This window comes from Hesperophylax consimilis, chromosome 16 (genome assembly GCF_061612785.1).
Source record: "Hesperophylax consimilis isolate HC1 chromosome 16, BYU_Hcon_1.0, whole genome shotgun sequence".
Classification (NCBI taxonomy): domain Eukaryota; kingdom Metazoa; phylum Arthropoda; class Insecta; order Trichoptera; family Limnephilidae; genus Hesperophylax; species Hesperophylax consimilis.
In genome coordinates, this window is record NC_142851.1 from 8,077,728 (window position 1) to 8,100,148 (window position 22,421).

The 22,421-nt window shown below is 34.2% G+C and overlaps 1 protein-coding gene across 1 annotated transcript; it reads left to right on the plus strand.

Moving 5' to 3' along the window:
- The first annotated feature begins 117 nt into the window (after window positions 1–117).
- Window positions 118–19,110, plus strand: Rrp5 (Ribosomal RNA Processing 5). The gene is made up of 18 exons (XM_089640852.1): window positions 118–354; window positions 442–594; window positions 1,589–1,750; window positions 3,640–3,793; window positions 4,095–4,214; window positions 4,804–4,985; window positions 5,116–5,346; window positions 6,500–6,611; window positions 6,969–7,157; window positions 8,701–8,957; window positions 9,561–9,680; window positions 11,038–11,133; window positions 11,271–11,840; window positions 12,486–12,698; window positions 13,463–13,591; window positions 17,300–17,555; window positions 18,039–18,204; window positions 18,895–19,110. The coding sequence occupies exons 1-18, from the start codon at window positions 277–279 to the stop codon at window positions 19,052–19,054; spliced, it is 3,348 nt and encodes a 1,115-aa protein (XP_089496978.1). The 5' UTR covers window positions 118–276; the 3' UTR covers window positions 19,055–19,110.
- Window positions 19,111–22,421: the final 3,311 nt, after the last annotated feature.

Consider the following 22,421-nt stretch of genomic DNA (forward strand, 5'->3'; position numbering starts at 1 on the left):
AGACAACCCTGACAACTGTCACGTAACGGAAAAATATAAAGCCTAACGAAAATTAAAAGAAGAAGAAAATATTATTACAATATTTACCATAGAGAAATAATTCGCATATTGATCTGTCAAAGTGACAACAGCGAGTGTTTGATTCGTTTGATTCTAACCTCAAATAATTAGTTTCTTCGTTGACACGTGCGTCTCAATAAATATAATCAGCGGTGTATGTTATTTTCAATCCTTTGTTGTGATAAGTGTCTCGTATTTTAGGTTTCTTCTTTAAAAATGGTAGTAACGGAGCAGTACTTCCCTAGGGGCGGAGCAAAGCCCAAGGAGACCTTCAATGAACGAAAGAAATTTGACGTAGGTGATCGTAAAACATACAGTTTAATTCTATTCATGTCGTGCTCTGTAAAGTGAGACCAATGTATCTTATTATGTTATTTGTAGTTCCTTGGAAATGCTGACCGTATTGGTAAAAAGAGGAAGTATAGAGCGCCGAAGATAATTCCCGACCCAGAGGATGATGATCATATTTCTGATGCCTCTGACGATTCCGATGATGGCATTAAGGCGGTCTCTGCTGAAGCAATTTCGCCCGAGGTAAATATCAATTTTTAAAAAACATTATTTTTATTTATTCTTACTATTTTGGTAAATATTTACCTAACCGCCGCACTTTAATAGGCTCAGACTATGGAAATCACACTTTTCAACCTAATTACTACAAGAAACAACTGCTTGCGTTGGGAGTCTTGAAGAAATGAGAAATGGTAAAAGATGCAATAAAGTTCCATTTTTATTCAATTTTAAAAATTTCCCCTAATGATCTTATGCCTCTATTTTGGCTTTTTAGTAAAGAATAACGTCTGTGAAAGGTTTCGTTTCAATCTAAATATGCACAAATTATTTATATCACATAAACTATGAACCTAATAACCCATTTTGTGCATTTCCCCCGATGTAAATATTTTTTTTAAACAATGTGTAATTTCCATAATCTGTGCCTAAATTTTTAGGTAGGTTTATATACATACTATTTTTTTAAATTTAATAAATAGCTGTATAAAAAAAAATATTTAATATTTTTTTTCAAAATTTTTAGCTCATCCTTTTTTCAACATTATTTCTTCTTTTTCGCTGTTATTTCGCCCTGTGAAATTCTTCACATTTTGTTAAAACTAAGACTGAAAAAGGCTCAAATACAAAATATTATAATACAAATGTATGAATGATATTATTTTCTTTGTCTTGGCATTAAATAGATTGTATTTTTTTTCACTTCATTACTAACTACCCATCATGCCGTTTCCTGCAGAGAGGATGGACCGCCAAACAACTAGGTCTCGGCATACACTCCTTGCCTCATTCACATTCATACATCATGTCCTACATAATCTTCTATTATGACTTTTGACATGGCCCGACTCAAGTATCTGATTCACTTGATAGTGCCATGCCATGTCCTCGGGCATCCCCGACTTCTGCTACCTATTACTATGCAAACTTTACTTTGTTAAAATTTGTATATTATGTTGTTATATGTAAAGTTATTTTAATGTTGTTTCAAATAAATAATAATATCTCCCTTTCACAGACGCTTCAAGAAGGCATGGTCATCCTGGGAAGGATCATGAACATATTTGATACAAAAGTAATCGTCTCTCTTCCTGGTCGGCTAACCGGAGTGCTGATGGCGTGCCACATCAGTACAGCCTACTCCAAACTACTGAAAGCATTTGTTGACGATGAAATTGAGGCAAGTTTTCAGAATCAAGTCATCACGGCGCTACATCCCGGGGTTGGGGTTCAGACCCCGTAGTAAACATTTAAAGATGGTTTGAAAGGGAGATATGTAAATACGAATGTTAGAGGGAGCGTGCTAATATTAAAAAAACGATAATAATTAAGCGAAAATGGTGAAAATATTTAATAAAACACAACTCGTTTGAATAGAACAAAAATCTCTCGACAATTGCATTTAAAGATGCACTGTGAATTTTTCATGCCTGTATATTCTATACATCTATATTAAATTGAACAAAACATGTTTTTAATAATTTTCTTACTTTGAGATTGTTTTTCTATCGAGGGAATTTCAAATTAGTAATGTTTAGGAATTTAACAAATGCATAGATATTTTTTTAAAAAATAACATTTTTAAATATTAAAAAAAATATATTTATATTTTTAGAACTTAACCTCTCTGACATAGAATTTTATTTATTATGTGTCCCTTTGAGAACTGTCAGAATGTGATAATTTTTGTGTTATTTACGAGTTTTTACTAAAATCTTCATAACTCACGTTTTGGGAAACGTAGCCTCATTCTAAAAAATGTTTTGGAAAGATTATGAAATCCACTATCGCATTGTCTTGTTATACGTAAATATTTGCTTTTATAAATATACATTTTATGAAAACGTCAAAAATATGTAAAAATCGCTTACCATTATTTCAAAGCCTTGAAAAATGTACTTTTTTCTGAGTAGCATAAAGAAATAACACTTTATATATTGAAGAAATATATTTAAAAACTATTAGTCACCTCAAAATATTAACCGTCCAAACTAAAATATTTTTAATAAATTATTTAGAAACGCAATAAATTATTAACGAACATCTTGACAGTTTCAATCGGCTTACATAATGCACCTCTACGTTCCATAGATATTCTTGAATACAGACGCGTAGCGTTATTAATTATCGATTCTCTGTTTTTTAAATCATGGGAATCCGTATACTACTGATGGAAATAAATCAATTTTTGTAAAATCTCGCGCGTTTACGTGAAAAGACTGTATGTCTTGACCGCTATTATCATATTTACGTCTTTTGATGTTCTAATGTTCTGAGTGGTTAAAGAATTAACGAGAAACTTGTTATAAATCTGTAGAAATTACGAATGCGGGGCTTCAGCCTTCTCCACAAATGTTCTTTTGTGTTTTATTATCTTATTTTTTGTAACAAATAGATATGATGATATCCTCACTGGAATCTCCCGTGCCCAGGTTTTCATTCACATATTATACAAATTTAGTAGTATGGATAATATAAAGTAATTACAAATATATTAAACAAAGGTTTTCTGAAATAATTACAAATATATTAAACAATGTTTTTTCTGAAATAATTACAAATATATTAAACAATGTTTTTTTTCTGAAATAATTACAAATATATTACATACATGTTGTTTTTTTTGGTCAGGTCAGTGGTTTTAGTTTCAGTCTGTATTTGGTGTTTTGTATCCAGCTTTTTATCTGAGATTTAAATGTTAAAATATTGTTGTGAGTTTTGAATGAGAGTGGAATTTCGTTGTAGAGTTTAGTAAATGCTGTAGTTCTACAAATCTCGCACATGAAAATCCTCCAGATCAGAAGGATCAAATATTGCTTAAATCCTGTGGGATTGCGGGATATAAAACCCTACTGTGAACATGTCCATCCCATGGCATTATTTGGGACCAACATAATTTCAATAGTCTCATGCTTTATTAGATTTTCGGGTTCATGGTTCATTTTAACTCTCCATCTCGTTTACGACAGTTCCAACTTCTCTTTATGTATGATTAATGTCATTGGTTTCTTTTTATTTTGAAATTATTTTAATATTTTTTCTCAATTAATTGGTTTGTTATTGTTTCAGGACTTGAAGAGACTCCCTGACATTCTGAAGCTGGGAGAATATATCAGCGTTAAAGTATTGTCTGTCGCTAAACAGGGAAAGCGAAACATAGTCACACTCTCTTTAATGCCCCAAGATGTAAATAAAGGCATCTACTTCAACACCTTGAAAGAAGGTATTTTAAAATTTCATGAACAATTGTATCTTGTAACGTAATTTTATTTTCCTTATTAGTTACTACCCGGATTCGCCCAAGTTATAGAACCCTTTTTTTCTTATTGAACATTTGAAAAAATTAACTAAATTCTACAGTGTCTTGTCTTATTTTTTTACATTTAAATGTACATATATGCACCATAGCTCATGTTTGAAATGACACTGTTAGTTAAAGATGCCATAAAATTTATTATGTGATGTACTTTGTATATTTTTCAAGTTTCTATTATACTTTAACAATGAATTATGATTGTTTGTAGGAATGCTGTTAACTGGCGCAATCGACTCGGTAGAAGATCATGGATTTGTGGTTGATTTGGGGATACCCAATTCTCGTGCATTCCTTCCCTCAAAATATGCTGACAAAAATCTGAATACTGGTTTGTAACATGCGATTCTATTTTTTTTATGCTTGCCAAATGGCGCTACGTGCCGGAGGGATTTGGCATCCTCCACAAATGCTCGCCAATTGCCTCCAGTTCTTAGTTCTTCCCGCCCTGCTCCAATCCTCTTCCATGCAGTCAATCCACCTATTCCTCGTCCTGCCTCTGGGTCGCTGGCTTTCCACCCTACCATTCAGCATGTCAAACCCATGGCAGTCTTGGGGGCCATTCATTCAGAATTCATTCAGTTCATTATTGATTTTTGAGCCCACCCTGGTCTAGTCTAGGGACAAAAATTTTTTCATAGTATTTTTTAGAAGCTTACATATACATATGAAATGAAAAACACACTTTGTAATACACCACTTTTAACTTCTTGATCGCCGACACTAAAACTGGAAATAGTGTGGCGAGTATGTTGGTCGCATACCGTCGGTCGGTGACCGTCAGTTGCCTTAGTGCTACGCCGACATCGGCCGAGTACAGTCATCTTCAATTATCATTACATTGTAGGTACTTATTTATATTTTTTGTATGACTGTTGTTTCACAATTTATTATATGTATGTACTATTTTAAAATTTTAGAGGTTGGCCAGGTGGTTTGGTGTGTTATCAAAAAGTGTCAGACCACATCGACCAACACAATTGTAACTATTTCAAATAGTTTGGACAGCATTCAATCCACCTGCATTGCTGGAGACAATGTCCAGAATTACCAGGTGACGGATCTGCGCCCTGGAATGGCCCTACAATTTCACGTTAACAAGGTAATGATACGATTTATTAAGAATTTTAAAACCATTATTAATTGATATATTTGGACTATGAAAAAAATAAGTGCATTTGTTAATTTTATCAAAATAACTGTGTAGTACATGATTGTGTTTTAACTTTTAGCCATTGAGTGATGGTGCAGAAGGAAGTGTTCTGGCAAATTCCACCGGATATATTCATGTTTCACAAATTGGCGCCAAAGTGCATGTTGGCAAAACGCTAAAAGCCCGTCTTCTGTATGTGATGCCGATAACCAAGTTTGCATTCTTCACAACCAGGAAAATATTTGATACCCTCATGCCTGATTTGTACGAAGAGGCTGATGTTAAAGTTGGACAAATTGTTGAAGCGCAGGTAAGATACATGATACATTGAACAGAATCGGAAAACTTCCTGAATAAAATCATGGTCTGACTGAATTGAAAACTGGACTGGACAGGACTGGACTGGATAGGACTGGACTCGAGGACTGGAGAAGCAGATTTAGAGTCTGCTGTTAGGCAACATGACGTCTCCAGATTTGCCTATCAACCCTGAGGCATTCAAATCCGTTATTTTAGTTTTTTTGTGATTTTGAACCATAAAATAGCAGCGTGAGGTGTATTATCATGGTCTGGTACATTAGTAGAACAATTCGAAATCCCCAGACAACATCAAGATTCTATTGGCATACTAATTTTTCTAAATGCATTTGAGTTATTTATTCAATTCAATTGTACAATTTTTTAATAACATTATAGATTTAAGGTCTAGTTGTTATAATTGTACCGTTTAAACAAAGTATGTGCAGTGCCAAAAATCTTGTAGTTGCATTGTAGGACATGAAAGACATATCGATCTTTTGATCAACTGCATTTAGGAAGTACGTGGCCCTCCCGACGGAGTTCATGAACAAATTGGTGCGGCTGGGTCTACAGTAAAGAAGGTTATAGTGACGTCCTCGAGAGTGATAAATTTATTTGAACCAAATCTCATTGTTATGAGACAGATATGTATCCGTTTCGTAGAAGATAAAAATTTCCATGTTGATGATTGTCAAGCAGTGGTTTGCTATATATTTGTGAAAAATTTTCTCAAATATTTTCGCAATACATAATGCCTTTTGACTAGTGACTTTTTCATAATTTCGGATATTGCATTTGTCAACCTTTTGGTAATTTTTGTCTGAGTATTGAACCAGAACTTCTACATACAATCCATACTTAACTGGAGTAAACTGGACAATTGACTTGGCATCTTGTTTGGGACCCACCCAGGCGTTGTGCATTTAATTCCTCGGCCGGCTAAGTCCTCAATCATGACATAAGCAACATTTTCCACTTACTATGGTGGTAGTAGAAGATTTTCAAATATTGTCAGGTTATTCATAACCCGGGAATGTTTGTCTTTCTAAAAACTTAACAATTGGTATAATATATTGACTATATCTTGAGTTTTTTTTTTTTTTTTATGTGTTTTTACCACTTCACGTCATTATCAATAATAATAATTTTATAATTCTTTTCAGGTAACAAAAGTAACACCGAAAGCTGTAATATTTAGGTTTAATAAGTCTATTGCAATAATGAAACTGGTCCAAAGTGGATTAAACACCTCCACAAAGGATTCATATCCTGTTGGTAAGTTCTCCACCATTGCCTGAAACATAATGATAATATAAACGAGTGAGATTGGCCATGAACCATTCGTTATTAGTATGAAACCGCGCACACAAAAGTGTTGCCAACATTGTTCACCATCGTAATTATTACGGTGGCGCCTCACTTTTGTTTCTACCTACACATCAAACTCATAACTTTCGTTCTTTCATTGGCCCTGCCACTTTGATAGTGAGTGCAGCTTGGTCATAGATCCTATAGTTTGTAGAGGGTACCTTTGATCTCCTCTATTATCTATGGTCTTATAAAATGAATGCTTACAAATTTTTATACTGCTCTCTTTTTTTCTTATTTTTAATTTTGTGAATTTATTTATAGGAAGTCAGCATACTGTAAGGATCATAAACTATCATCCATCAGACTATGCGTACATCTGCTCTGATAAGGAAGAACTTTTGGAACAGAAATACTTCAACATGGCCGACTTGACTGTGGGGGAAATTGTAGAAGCTGTTGTGGAGAATATAGCAGATAAAGGCGTTACAGTGCGACTTGGAAATATCAAAGGTAATTCATTATATGCTTTTGAATGTAGCTATAACTTTGTGGTTATCCATTATAAATAAATTAAACAATATTTATAGTGGATAAACACAAAGTTATAGCTACAAAGTAACATTGTTTAATTTATTTATAATATATAACCACAAAGTTATACAAAGTAACATTGTTTCATTTATTTATGATGGATAACCACAAAGTTATAGCTACAAAGTAACATTGTTTAATTTATATGTAATTCATTGTGTTCAACACGATGGAGGTAACGACACACTGGGCCCCACATACGCAACGTAAGCAAAGCATTAAGACCACTTACAATCCATACATTTTCTATGAAAATAGATACTTTAACACACTTGTCACAAGCAATGCAATTCTATATATAAACAATTCTATATAAATACAAAACACTCCTCACGCAACGCCCATCTGTCCAGATCAACGTGGGACGTAAAAGAAAGATGGCGGTAGTGAATGGCCTTCCAACGAGTTCATTTGACATTCAAATTTATGTTTGTTTTGACATTTGACATTCATTGACATTTTTTATTACTCGATTTGCTGTAATTTTTTATTTACACTAACCCCACACAGGAGGTCCCGAGGAAAATAATCTCCCTCCGGGTCTATGGCATCTTTGAGGGTCTATTTTATGAAAAGAATGAGAGGAAGTTCTGGGAAGGAAAAAGGTGTGGGGGATGGGTAGGAATCTGTGTTCAGGAGTGACGGACATATGATCTATTCATCCCACTGCGGCGCAAGTCGATGGGTCAAGAGAGATCAGTTAGAGAGGTCAAAGGGTCTCCCAAACCAGCCTCTCCCAATCCGGCACGCCACGCAGCTGATGGGCAGGCGCATCCTGAACACACCTCACCCGATGAACCAGGGCTGATAAATCACCGAACGTAGCAAACAACTTGGGGTGACCATTGCAGAGGTGTTGGTTATCCAATATTCCCAGGGCGGCGGTACCTAAAACCCGCCTCCCAAAATGGGAGATGTATAACTCTAATAGATTCAGTAAGACGTTACGAAGTGAATATCGCAATACTACGTCAAATTTGCATTGACTATTATTGTGCCGGACGGCCTGAGAACGAAGTATAGCATACGTTGTATGCTTGCGCCCAGTATGTTCTTACCTTAATTCTTTATGTACATCAACTTACATCACTTCATTTACAGTAAGAATATTATATTATATCAAAACAAGGCAAATGACCACATTGACACAATTTTGTGCAAGAAAAAACAAAATTGTTTTAAAATAACATTTTTCTTGATTTTCACTCATTAACCGCTCGGTATAGAAAACATAGATAAGAATATTACGTAGTTACCAGGATTCGCAAGAATTTTTTTCCTTGAATAATTGAAAAATGTGGCTTCTTGTCTTAATTTTTGACCGTTCTTTTCCCAGCTGATACTATTTGCATTCTTTGCAGAAAAGTTGTGTAAATGTCTTGAGTTCACCATTAATTTGATAGCTTTATCTGAAAGATATTAATTTCTTTCAAAGAAATCATAAAAATATTTTTTTGCATAGGTTGGATTCCCGAACTCCATGTGAGCGATGTGGCCCTGTTCCACTCGAATAAATCAAACAACAAGGTGACATCTAGCCTCGCTTCCAAGAAGTTCAAAACGGGACAGACCATTAGCGCACGAGTACTGAAGCTGAATCTCTCCATATCCGTTTTACACTTGACCGCTAAACCAATGTTACTGGACCCGGAACTGAGAATACTGGCTAAGTACGAAGACGCCAAAGTGGGATACCAGTACAAAGGAGTGATTGTCCATGTAAGAAAGTGCATGAAATTTATTTTTAACTTAATAATTATTACACAGCATAATTTCCTTTGTGAGTATGTACGTGGGAGCATAAATAAACCACTCACTAGATCGATATCTTCGGGCTTTTTGTATGAAGCCAATTGGTCTTAAAAAACCATAGATATGTCAATATATAGACAGTAAAGTTCTCATTCGCAGCCTACTTATTATACTATACACCAATTAAAACTACTGAACGAGTTTTTCATTGGTGGATATAGTTAGGCAATCATATGACATCATAATATTTCAGTTCCAATTTTTAAACGGAGTTATACACCCCTGCGTGGAGCGTGAACTTTTCAAAATTGGAACCAATGGATGTGTTAAGAAAATTTTTAAAAGAATCTTTTCCTATATATACATGCAATAAAGTAGGTAACTAAGTACCTGCAATATATTATTTTAGCAGATGATTATTTTAATTCTATATTCAAAATGTGCATATTTTAGCAGATCATTTTTAAAAGTAGGAACTGTGCAAGTCAAGTTACATAGGTACTGTGATTTTTCACAACATGTTTTAATTTAACTTAGTGATGAAATGATAGTAACCTATTTCTGTTTCAGCATTTGCAATTTGGAGTTCTGGTGGCATTCTTTGGAGAGGTTAAAGCAATGGTTAAACAAAATCAACTCAGCCACGAACGCATTGATGACATTCCGGCTACATTTTTAATTGGTCAAGTAGTGAGTATTTCCAAGCATTAAATTATTTTATGATAGTTGTACAGGTGCGCCATAAGTTTTGGCACTCATGAAAACTCAGTAAAAAGAAAACTAGATGTCATATACCTCGACACAACCTAGTGAGGTTAATAATTAAAATTAAAACAGTGATACTGCATGTAAAGAATCAATAAATATGAAAACGGATGTTTATTTTAATACAATTAGACAAACAAGAAATTTATTTAAAATATATATATATATATATATATATATCATCTAAATATCCACCATCGCATTGACAACTGACATTACTTGAATCTGGGACCATGATTTCTCAAGACCTCTCTGGATCATTGCGCATCTATCTTTTGAAGAATTTTCATCTTAAGTTTGGGTATTGTGGCTGGTTTATTCATTTAAACCAGATTTTTTGAGATAACCCCATTTAAAAAAATCAGGATGTCTCAAGCCTGGGCTGCGGGGGGACTATGAGATTTCACCTCTTCGTGAAAACAGTTTTTCGGGGAACATTTCTTTCATTTAGTTGTAAATTTAAATTTAATATTCGTCGTAAAGATGATTCAGGTATGTCCAAAGCAGCCGAATGCTTGTGCGTCGACAAGCCCGGAGCGTCTCGTACAGACTCGTTTACTTGCCCGACATTCTCATCACTCCTCCTGTTCCTTGACCGTTCTGTTTTTTCTCATTTTGGGTTGAACCGGTCATCTCGAACTTATTGATTCATTGTGATTTATTCTTGGGATATTATGCTGTGTTGGGCTTTCTCTACATACATCTGCTCTGATGATGGACACTGTAATATTGTCCAAAACGTTGGCTAAAGAAGAAGAAAGCTCAACACTGCATAATACGCTCAAAAATAAATCACTATAATACTTTTGTGAGTGAAAATCTCAAATCATATCTTTTTATTTTTTTTTTTTCTTTATTCATAAATGAATACAGGTTTTTACATGCTTTTCGACTACCACACTAGACACATGTCCGTATAATTGATTCATGTTTTAATTCAATTTACTCTGGGACACTGATTTGAATTGTGTAATCGATAATGAACACAAAATAGACACCGAAAAATCCCATGGGAATTGTTATGTTTGTGAAACAATTTTATTTAGAAAGCCTGCTGTCACCCATAAAGCCATTGGAGCCAGGGAGAAAAAAATTCCAAGAACCGAGTTTCGCGTGCCACTTATCACTCGCCCCCCCTTTGTTCAGTTCCCCCGCAGGAGCAATATCATGAGTGCAAAAACTTATGGCGCACCCTATATTACGTTCTTACCTAACACAAGACCACTGGGCTTTTAAATTATATAAGTATATTTTTTAATTTAATAAAATTTTCCCACTATAGGTAAACTGCACAATACTATCTGTTAACATTGCTGAAAGCAAAATAAATGGCAGCTTTATAGAACCAGGATTGATTGCAGAAAATTGTTCACAAAAGGTTTGTGTTTATTAAATAATTGTGAAGTTTAGTTAAATTACATATTATAATGCGAGTAAATATTTTTTTATTTATATTATGCGTTACATACCCTCCTATTGGGTTTTGTTAGTTTATTTTTTCATTTTTGTTTTCAGAAAAGCAAAAAATCCAAAAAGCGGAAAAATTCTGAGGAAGAAGATGATTCAAAAGTAACAAAATCCAAGAAAAATAAGTCCGACAAAGATGAAGTCACTGAAGTTCCAAAGAAGAAACAAAAGAAGCAGGAACAAATAGAAACAATTGCTGCACCCGTAGAAAGTGAACCTATTGATAAGAAAAAGAAAAATAAGAAGAATAAACAAAATGTAGAACTGCAGCCTGAACCGATTAATGAAGTTAACGGAAAAGAAGAGAATACAAAGAAGAAGAAAAATAAAAAAGAAGTTGCAGTGGAAATTGAACCAATACATGCTGATAAGAATACTAACAGTAAGAAGCAGAAGAAACATAAACTCATTGACACACAGCCAGAACAACCAGCTGATGTAAAGTCTTCAAAAATATCCAAAAAAGACACAAAGTCTGATAAAGATATTAAAACAGACGTAGCTGAGCCACAGTTCTCTAGTATAGGCAACTTTTGGGAATTGAATGCCTCCACAATATCTAAAAATACTTCCAAGGGAGCAGATTATCCTTCCAGCAGTGATTCAGAAACAGAAAAGGTAGAAATAGTAATTATTATTTATATGGCCAGTTCTTTGGCGCTATCCATAGCTTTAACCCTTTCGGACCATGTGTATTTAAAAATACATAGATTTCACAATTTTTTTTCCCTGCTATCTAGAGCAAAAAAAAATTGGCAGTTTTCATTTTCCAATTGCTAATATAACTAGCTTTACGCATTTACAAAAAAAATTGGATTTTAGCTACAAGTTCAGGTGGTAGCCATTTTTATATTTTGGATGGTGAGTTTTTATGTTTAATTTTTATATGTTTTTGTTATACAGTATTTTGTCTTTTTATGTGAAACAGGCCCTCTGAGACCCAAATGTTCTTTCAAATTATACTATCAATAACTTCTAAACTAATGAAAAAAAAAACTCCAAAAATCTATCATAAAATATGCTCTACCACTGAAAGTTTTAATTCAGGTCTGAAAGGGTTGAGCGCTCTTGAGGTGATATTTCACAGAAATGGCACTATTTAAATTATCCATGTATTATTATTATCACTCACCCATCAGATTTGGAGTTGAATCGGCTTCTACAACGATACATTGATTCTTATAAAACATAAAATGATGTTGATAACTAGGTACTCTTATTATTTACCTGCGTCTCAAATTGTGTGTGTATTTTTATTTGAAGGTTGATGAGAAATCCAAAAAGAAGAAGAAACGCCTGACTGTAGCTGAAAAGGTGGACAAAGTCCGCTTGGAAGAAGAGAAAATGCGTGAAGTCGAACAGCAACTCTCCGCTGCCGATAGTCAGCCTTCATCTTCCGATCAGTTTGACCGGCTATTGATGGCAAACCCAAATAGCAGCGAGTTGTGGATCGCTTACATGGCTTTCCACCTACAGGTTGATGCATTATCTATTCAATCAATACCATACATCGATTGGCCTGCGTAATACAGCCCAACTTACAAAATAGTTAGCAGTGGTGGTTCTTCACAGGGGCAGTGGGAACAGTCCCCGCCATATATTTTAAAACCTACTTATTAGTTAGCAGTGGTGGTTCTTCACAGGGGCAATACAGTCGATGCTTTGTCTACTCCAAATTATGAATTCTTTTAGCATAAAAGCAACTAACATTTGCAGAAATATAATATAAAAATTTATTCTTGATCATTTTAAAGCGACGGGCGTCCATGTTTTGCGACTAGTGCACGAAATTAGTCTGTCAGAGTCCTTTGATGCATTTCTTAGTGTGCAACACAGGCGGGAATAATCCGAGATTTTCCTTTATCTCCTCATGACAAAAAATACTGAAACGTTTTAGGTCATGAAAGTTAGTTAGTTTCGTGCAGAAATCGCATGTGTATGTTGCATATTGGATGATAATCTTGCAAGATATTGTATTATCTTAATTATGCTATTTTATGGATTGGTATGTACCTACAGAAATTTTAATTTATTTTGTTTTTAGACATCCGATTAGGTGCGTGACTTGTCCATGAACATTTTTGTTTGAGAAATTATATATTATACCCCTAAAAATGTCGTTTCTCCACCATAAAAAAAATGCTCGAGCCGCAACTGCTGGTTAGGTATCAAACTGTCTTTAATTCAGTTTGAATTTGATTTTCATGTTGTTTAAACTATCAATAATTCACTGATTCCAGGCAACAGAAATCGAAAAGGCAAGATCCGTGGGACGTAAGGCTTTGAAAACCATATCTTTCCGAGAGGAGCAAGACAAACTTAATGTTTGGCTAGCGATGCTGAACATTGAAAATAGGTTCGGTACAAAGGTAAATATTATTACTAGGATCCGGAATCGCGGTGGCTTTTTGAAGAATTCCAGGGACGCTCATTATTAAAGGCAAAACAATTAAATTATCGTTATTCAACGAGTTAAATTCGTTTTAAACATACTGTCCTTTTGCAGCTGCATGTAGTATACATACTAGAGGCTTGGTCTGAACAAATTCTCAATTTAACATTTTTTTTTAAAGAAATTAATTTTCATACGGGGAATATTATTATTTATTGGATAATTTGTATAGCGCCGCTTTTGTGAGATATCACCTCAGGGGCGCTTTACAGTTGATGCAGGTATTACAGAAAATATAAATATTACAAAAATAGAGTGAAGTTAAGTTAAGTAAAATGAAGTATAGGAACAGGTGACACGAAAATAGACGATGGAGACTCTGCAGCAAGAATCCTAGGTGGCGAAGAAACTGGGCCAGCTGCTGCAGCGAAAGAGTCCACCGCGGCCACCAACAGTGCCAGCACGAGGTACGTCATCCGTCCAGTCTGCTGCTAATAAAGCGCTGACACACTATCCTCTCACAGATACCAGACCTTGGCAGCACCGCTGTGACGTTCTACGAAGATAGAAGATGGAGACTCTGCAGCAAGAATCCTTGGTGGTGAAGGAACTGGACCAGCTGCTGCAGCAAGAGAGTCCACCGCGTCCAATAACGGAATAACCACATTTTTGTGCCTAAATATATATTGGATTTTCAGTCTGAATGTTTTGTGATATCGATTGTATTTTTTTTATGAAATACTAGCGCCTGCCCTGCATGCGTTGCTATACCATTCAAAGAAAGAATGATAATCCCTACGTGTCCTAACCCACGCGTCCCCATTCCACTTGAAGTGAAATAACACGGAAGTGCGCTATATAAATGTCATGTTATTATTCTTATTCCCTTTCCCTTCCCTTCTCGCCCTGCTTGTTTTGACACTAATCGCGCGCAACACTAAAATTTAACAAAGTTTCATCACAATAGGATGAATGATATAGAAAAAAGAGAATTTTGATCAAAATTTCATAACGCAGAGCTCACCATTATTTACAGAAACCTTTCCTAGCATCCACACAACTGGCCAAAGTTTCATTGCTGTAGGAAGAATGGTATAGGAAAAAAAATTATACACACTTAATAACGCCAGAGCTCACTTTTATGTATAGAAACCTTCCCAGGCGTGTGCACAACAACTTGCACAACAACTCGCCAAAGTTTTATCGCAATCAGATGAATAGTATACGAAATAAGGGAATTTTATACAAATTTCAAAACACCAGAGTTCACCATTATATATAGAAACCTTTTCTTGCTTCCACACAATAACTCACCAAAGTTTCTTTGTAATCGGATAGGAAACAATGGATTTTATGCACAAATTTTATGTTGCCAGAACTCACTTTTAGGTACATAGAAACCTTTCCAGGTGTGTGAACAACAAATCGCCAAAGTTCAGACATCCAAACATACATTGATTTTTATATATATTGAAAATAAAAATCAAGGTTAAAATTAAATTTAAACAATATTAATAAAAGACAATACAGTTTCCTTGTTGGTATCACTATGTAAGCCAGTACTGTGATTCAACTACGGTATACAAAATTTGAGTTTATGTGGAAAGGTTTATATCAATCACACTAAAATAATGTTACATGACGTACTGCTCTTTGTCCTTTTTGTGGTAAAAATGACTTTACTTGACTTGTTAACTGAAGCTCGACCCACGAAATATGAAATCCGATACTTTTGTTTATCGTACCACGTTGGCAATCGATAATAATAATTTCGTCTTTTTCTATTCAATGAACAAAATATGAGAAAGAAAAGAGACAATAGGTAATGGTAAATCGATATGTCTTACTTTAAAACAAATATTTTTAAACGACAAGCCGATAGGAAATATTTCATTTTTTAGAAGTTAGTTACGAATTAGTATTCATCAATCATCACCATGGCCGCGTTTATAGTACCTTCAATTAATCTAATAAATAAGTGGATAAAACCCCACCCTGAGCTAAAATTTGATCGTGGGGTGATTTATTGTGACGTATGTGATATTTCTTTAAAACAATTAAAAAAATATACAGTAACTAAGCACGTTTCAAGCAGAAATCATTTGATAATGAAGACAAATGATAAGTCTAAAACAGATTTCTATTTTGATTTAGCTATGTTTTTAATATGTTCTAATATTCCATGGACAAAACTAGACAATTTTAATTTCCGTCTTTTTTTTCGAAATATTTGTGTTGTAAATGTTCGACTATGGATCTTCCGAGTGAATCTACTCTCCGAAAAGTGTATTTAAATAAAGTGTTTTGTAGTGAAATTGACGATATCAGAAAAAAATTAGGACATTCATATATATGGGCGACAGTTGATGAAACGACCGATAAGTTTGGACGCAATATAGCTAATCTGGTCGTAAAACCACTAGGAGACATTGTAACTCGGTCATATTTGATTGCTAGCAAGGTTTTACCAAAAACCAATGCCGAAACCATAAAGGATTTTGTAAAAAACAGTTTAATTTTTTTGTGGCAGGAATCTGCACTTAATAACTTCGAAAAACTTTTAATTTTAACAACAGACTCTGCCCCTTATATGCTAAAAGCCGGACGCGAACTTAAAGATGTGTTTCCCAATATGATACACTTTACCTGTTTTGCTCATTCACTAAATCTAGTCGCTTCAACTGTGCGGGATAAATATAAGAAAGTGGATGATCTTATTTCCTGTGTTAAAAAAATATTTTTGAAAGCACCAACAAGAGTAGACATATTTAAAACCATGATTCCAGATATTGCACTACCACCAGAGCCGATATTAACGCGTTGGGGAACTTGGCTCAAAGCTGCTGTTTACTATGGTCAACATTTCGAAAAAATAAAAAGTGTCGTTTCAATTTTAAATGAAAAGGACGCTGTGGCAATAGCGAAAGCTAAATTATTGTTTGAAGATGCGAGTATTAAGGGTGACCTAATTTTTATAATGGAATATTTCGGAACAATTCCAAATGCTATTAAAAAACTCGAGGATCCTAAGCTTACTATCGTCGAATCGTTCGAAATTATAGATGAAATAAGGACTCTTTTATCGTGGAGCAATGAAGAGTGGGCAGAAAAAAGATTCGATGCCATATTAAATAGAAACCCTGGCTACGATAAATTACGGAGCATTAGTGAAAATTTAAATGTTACCATCGATTCAACACAACTCTATAAATTTGCTCCGCTGACATCTGTCGATGTTGAACGATCATTTTCTATATATGTATAAGTGGATTTTTGAAAATAGATATAATTTATCACCAGAAAATATGGAACGGATTCTTATACTGTATTATAAAAATAATGTTGACGTCAAAATGAATTGATCCTGCATCATGTACAATGTACATTCTGTTCGAATTCACAACAAGTAAGCATTAAATAAAGATATTATTAAGGTGTGAAAGTTATTTCTAATAGGCTTCTCCGAGAAAACTTTTCAATGTTGACAACATACTTGACTCCTGGCATACTAAAACTGGAAAGCGGTCTATAAATAAGTGTTTCATAAGTGGGTAATTATTTTTCCCTTGAGTACAGCACTGGTAAAGCCACCGCGATTCCGGATCCTAATTATTACTAATCACAAGTAAACCTTACGTGGACAAATACATTTTCAATTGTAAATTCTTTTTATTTTCTCTTTCAGGAATCTCTTACTCTCACATTACAAGAAGCCTTGCAATTGAACAATCCATTTGATGTCCATTCCAAAATGTTGGATATGTATTTGGATACTGGTAAAGTGGAAGATCTGCAGGCGCTGGTGGACACAATGGTCGCTAAATATAGAAATAATCCACAAACCTACATTTTAGCCGGCGAAGTATTGTACAAATTGAAGTTGGTTGACAAAGCTAGATCCGTTATGCAGAAAGCTGTCAGTCGTTTGGAGAATAAAACCCGTAAGTTTAAATTTTCTACAATGATTTACAATGTGCCATTTTCGATTTGCTGCCAAAATCGAAATGATCATTTTTATTTATGAATATGGCAGCGTTGACGCCAGGAAACGTTGGTGCCAGCCGTCTTTCCAACCAGTGGTGTTTTCTGCATCATAAGGACTTTGTAGCCAGTTGGAACGGTTTGGGAATGTGAAGTTTTTGATAATTTAAAAAATATTTATTATGAATGAAAATATTAAAATTACAAATTTTTAGTACAATGATCAGAATCAGAAAAATAAGCTTTAAATTTCCACACATTTAATGATTTAGTTTGTGAAAATACCCCATTAGCAGAAACCTACATATTATAGTTCTTATGTACACTGTGATTTATTGTCTATGTAAATTTTTTTAGAATGTTCTGAAATTTAAAACTAATCACTGTCTCTGGTAAATGTAATAAAATTTGTCATGTTCATTTTGTTCTCATTTCTCTTGTAGATATTCCTGTCCTCATCAAGTTTGCCAACATGGAAAACAATCATGGTGATTCGGAAAGAGCTGAATCTCTGTTTGAGCAAATAGTGGGTGTTATGCCGCAGAGAGTGGACATCTGGTGTGTCTACGTTGACATGTTGTTGAAATCAAAGAAAGTCGACAGTCTTAGGTAAGTCCTCCTTTCTTCATATTCAGTATTCAATGTCTAAGAAATCTACAAATTTTGAAACCATTTTGTAACATTACGAACTTTCTCATAGATTAGAGACATAGATTGCTTTTTGCCAGTACTTAACAATTCCAGTAACTTTGCTAGCTTCATATTACACATAACTCATATTTTTATGCAATGTAAAAGTGCTTACAAGGTTGAATTAACCTTTCTTTAGACATTCTTCCCCTGCAGTTTCTATGTCAATCCCTTAGTTAGTACAAGGTTCTACTTGTCATAACAATGTCATGCGATAATAAGTTCTATCACCGCCATATTTATTAATACAGGCCATGCTGTACAAACTGTACTGACAGTTACAGAGACCTTTTTTAGGACTTTCTTGCACTGGGTTTAATACTTAAATCTACTAATGTTCGAAATGATACCCAGATTTTATGCATCACATAGTTATGTCAGATGGAACCTTGTTCTAATGGCCGGTTTTTCATTATACTAGGAATGTTACTGAATAGGATTGGGTTGTCAGGATTTCTACCCGATAGCTACTTGTCAAATATAATACATATCTCTCAAAACAAGCTTAAAAGCAACTGAAATATCGGCCCCATGTGGTCAATGTTGTATCGTTACACGTACGGCTACAGTTGTGTGTGGATTTTAATGGTTTTTTTTTAATAATTTCAGGCTGGTGTTTGAAAGGGCAGTTTCTCAGAAGTTGACAGTAAGAAAAATGAAGACCTTGTACAAGAAATGGGTGGAGATCGAAGAGAAACTTGGCAACACTGAACAAGTGGAACGGATAAGACAAATGGCAATAGAATACATTAATAAAGTAAAATGTTAATCTTGTTACAATCAATGCCATCAATTTATTATTCTTATGACAATTAATAAAAGTAATTATCATCAAATATTTTTTGTTTTACAATATTATTGTAAATTTTATTACTATGTACAATAGTGTTAATTTAACCCTTAAAGCCACTGACATAATGCAATGGGAGATGAACTCTTGGGAGAGCTGTCAGAATACAGATTCTGCAGAGAATATTTTTGCATTACATTTGATTCCAGACATATTCGCTGTTATTGTACGCATTCCAAAATAAAATACTTGAAAGCAGATGTATGCAATTAAAATTTTGAATGCAAACAATGCTTACCATGTAATCTGTAATTAATACTTTACACAAAACTAAAAATCATATTTAACCCTAGATAACTAGACTGTTTTCATTGTTTCATTGTAACTACACTTTCGTCGAGTGGACTACGCAATAAAACACTATAGATAAATCAAAAATACTTAATTAAGATAGGAACTTGTTACTTGGCACAAAAGTAAGGTTTATAATGAACAAATTAATATCAGTCTACACAGTGACCACACATGTCAACATTATGTGGACCACAAATAGCCTTTCTACATCTGGTGCAACGGTGGTTGGTCATCCTCCGGGCCTTGGATGGACACAGGTAGCTAATTTTACGCACATTTGATGTAGATGGAACCGGAGCTTCTATTGTAGAAGATTCGCCAAGAATATCCTAAATATATGAATGTACGTACCTAACAGTAAAATTGTTGTTATAACTAAACTTTCGTCCAGCGGATGACGAGATGGTCATAGGGCACATCCTAGTATACGTGTGGCCGCAATCGCGTCACGTGCTGCACTGTTTACTCAAATTTACTAAATTAGGTAATGAAATAGTCAAGGTCGGGGAGCGGGGGGAAGTAGGTGATTTCGAATTTCGCCGAGTAGCGCGTCGTCGTCTCGACGAGCAATTAGTTATCTAGGGTTAATTAGACAAAGGTATAATAAAAGTTACTGTCACTTCCTTTTTTCATTTAATGCAAAAAAAATATTTATTTAAAAATTTGCAAACCATATAATTATATTTTTGCAAACTTTATAAATATTTTTGAAATGCTAAATATTGTTTCATAGAATTATTTTTTTAAATTTCGGTATCGTTTATGGTAAAATTTTTGATGCCAACTGAAAGTGCGGTATTCTCTCTTTCTAATACTGTTTAGGTCATATTTCTCACCCTTATACAAAATGAGATAGCATAACTTTTACGAGACCATCAGGCTGGGAGATATATCTCCCACACAGTCTGTGTGTGGGTCTGCAAACCTGTTATTTTATAAGATGGATCTTTAACCCTTAGGGCCAGACCCCTGCATTTGCAGTGTTGAAGAATCGTACCCAAGCGCGGTGTAAAGCACTGCAATTGCAGTGTCGACCTTATACGTTCATCTTGCCTTCAGATTTAATATATTTGGTAAATGTTTACCTAACCGCCGCACTTTTAATAGGCACAGATTTTGGAAATTACACTTTGTTTCAACTTAATTACTACAAGAACGACTATGAAGAGATGGCAAAAGATGCATTGTAATTCCATTTTTATTCAAAGTTTACTTTATAAAACGATCTCTTTGCCGCCATTTTGGATATTTTTAGTACGTATTGACGTTTGGGAAGGTTTCGTTTCAATCTTAATATGCACAAATAACTCAAAATGAGAACCTAATAACCTATTTTGTGCATGTAAATTGTAAAAGCAACAACCAACCCCGGACACACTGGGAAGATCATAATATGCTGCGGGTGGCCACACTGGACCGGCTGGAAGGGTAGCTAGGCTCTCTACCCTTGGTTGGCGGCCTCTTCTCGACGCAATCTCTGACGAATACGGATCTCTTGATATCACCCGCCATTTTCAAAGTGTAAAACATTAATAGTACACGAACATCCAAAAGTCTCCAAGACTTTAATTTACCCCGTTATAAAATAGTTATTTATGGTAGTAATTGTTGAAACGAAGTGTAATTTACATAATCTGTGTCTGAAAGTGCAGCAGTTAGGTAAATATTTAATTTTATTGTTTACATTACCTTGAAAAAAGTTGGCTGTTGAGATAAGCACTTTAGATTGATTTGTTATACAATTTTATAATTTTACTATCAGATTTATTATGTAATATAGATCTAGTATATATTATATTATATCTATTATTTATTATATGAAAATAACATTTAATTGTATGAAAATTTATAGTTAATTTAACCACATTATTCTGGGGGTGTGATACTTAACCCATTGGCCTCAAACGACGCCATCCTGGCGGGTCTGGTGTCGTCGGCTTAAAAACGAAAAAGGGATACATTATTGACATCTGTGTTTAAAATTTTAAATGCCAATCGCTCTGTAGATAATTAAGCATTCATTTCGTAGTAATTGGCAGGACTCCGTTGGTACAGTTTTTTCCTGATATTTACGATTGAAATTTTGTTATATTTCAGCGTCATTGAATTTTTTTTTAAATAGCGTGTGGTTCGGGAATTGACAAGCTTGTTCGTAAAATGCGTGGTGGGCGGCTAACATCAGCCCAAATTGAAATAAAATATATTATGGTCATAAGTATGATTAATGTAAAACTTTTCTTAATCCAATTATAAAAAAAAGAAAAAAAAATGGGTTTTATGAAAAAAAATATTTTTATATCCTCGTTTAATCATATTATTATTATTTTTTAAAAAACTGCATATATTTTTTGCATACCTTAATTCAATGAACGAGTAAATTTAAAAAAATTGTTTCGTTTGTATGTTTAGTTTAAAAGTTATGTAAGATTTAGTACACCACTGCAGATTTAAAACTTCGGTACAAAACAATTCGGAGGCCAATGGGTTAACAGGTACAATCTGTTATCTTCTTTGCAAAAAAAGTTTGGACATCAGATTTCGGGGTAACACAGAATTATTATTATAGGACGGGTTAGGTTGGGACCACAACATAAAGTTTAGGAGATTATAAAAAAGAAAAGTTATAATTTTTAGATAAAATATAATTATGTACTGCAACATTACATATCCACTATCTCTCACTAGTTTCATGTCTACCAAGTCCAGAGCGTTTGTTGAAAGACTACAGTTGATCAGTTTGAGTCAATTAGCAGGGCAGCCAATGTTATACATTTTAAGGTAAACAGAAATTTACTTAATACAACTTTTTTTATTAACCCCTCAGAGGCCTCTGGTATATTCTATCAGAAGGTCGGAAATCCAAATAAATGGAATATTTCTGAATATATCCGAAAACTAAAATTGGTTTTGAAAGATGATGAATTAGAAATAAGTATATAATTTTTAAAGTATGTAAACATAAAAAAGTTTTAAAAACCATCTCATAATAATA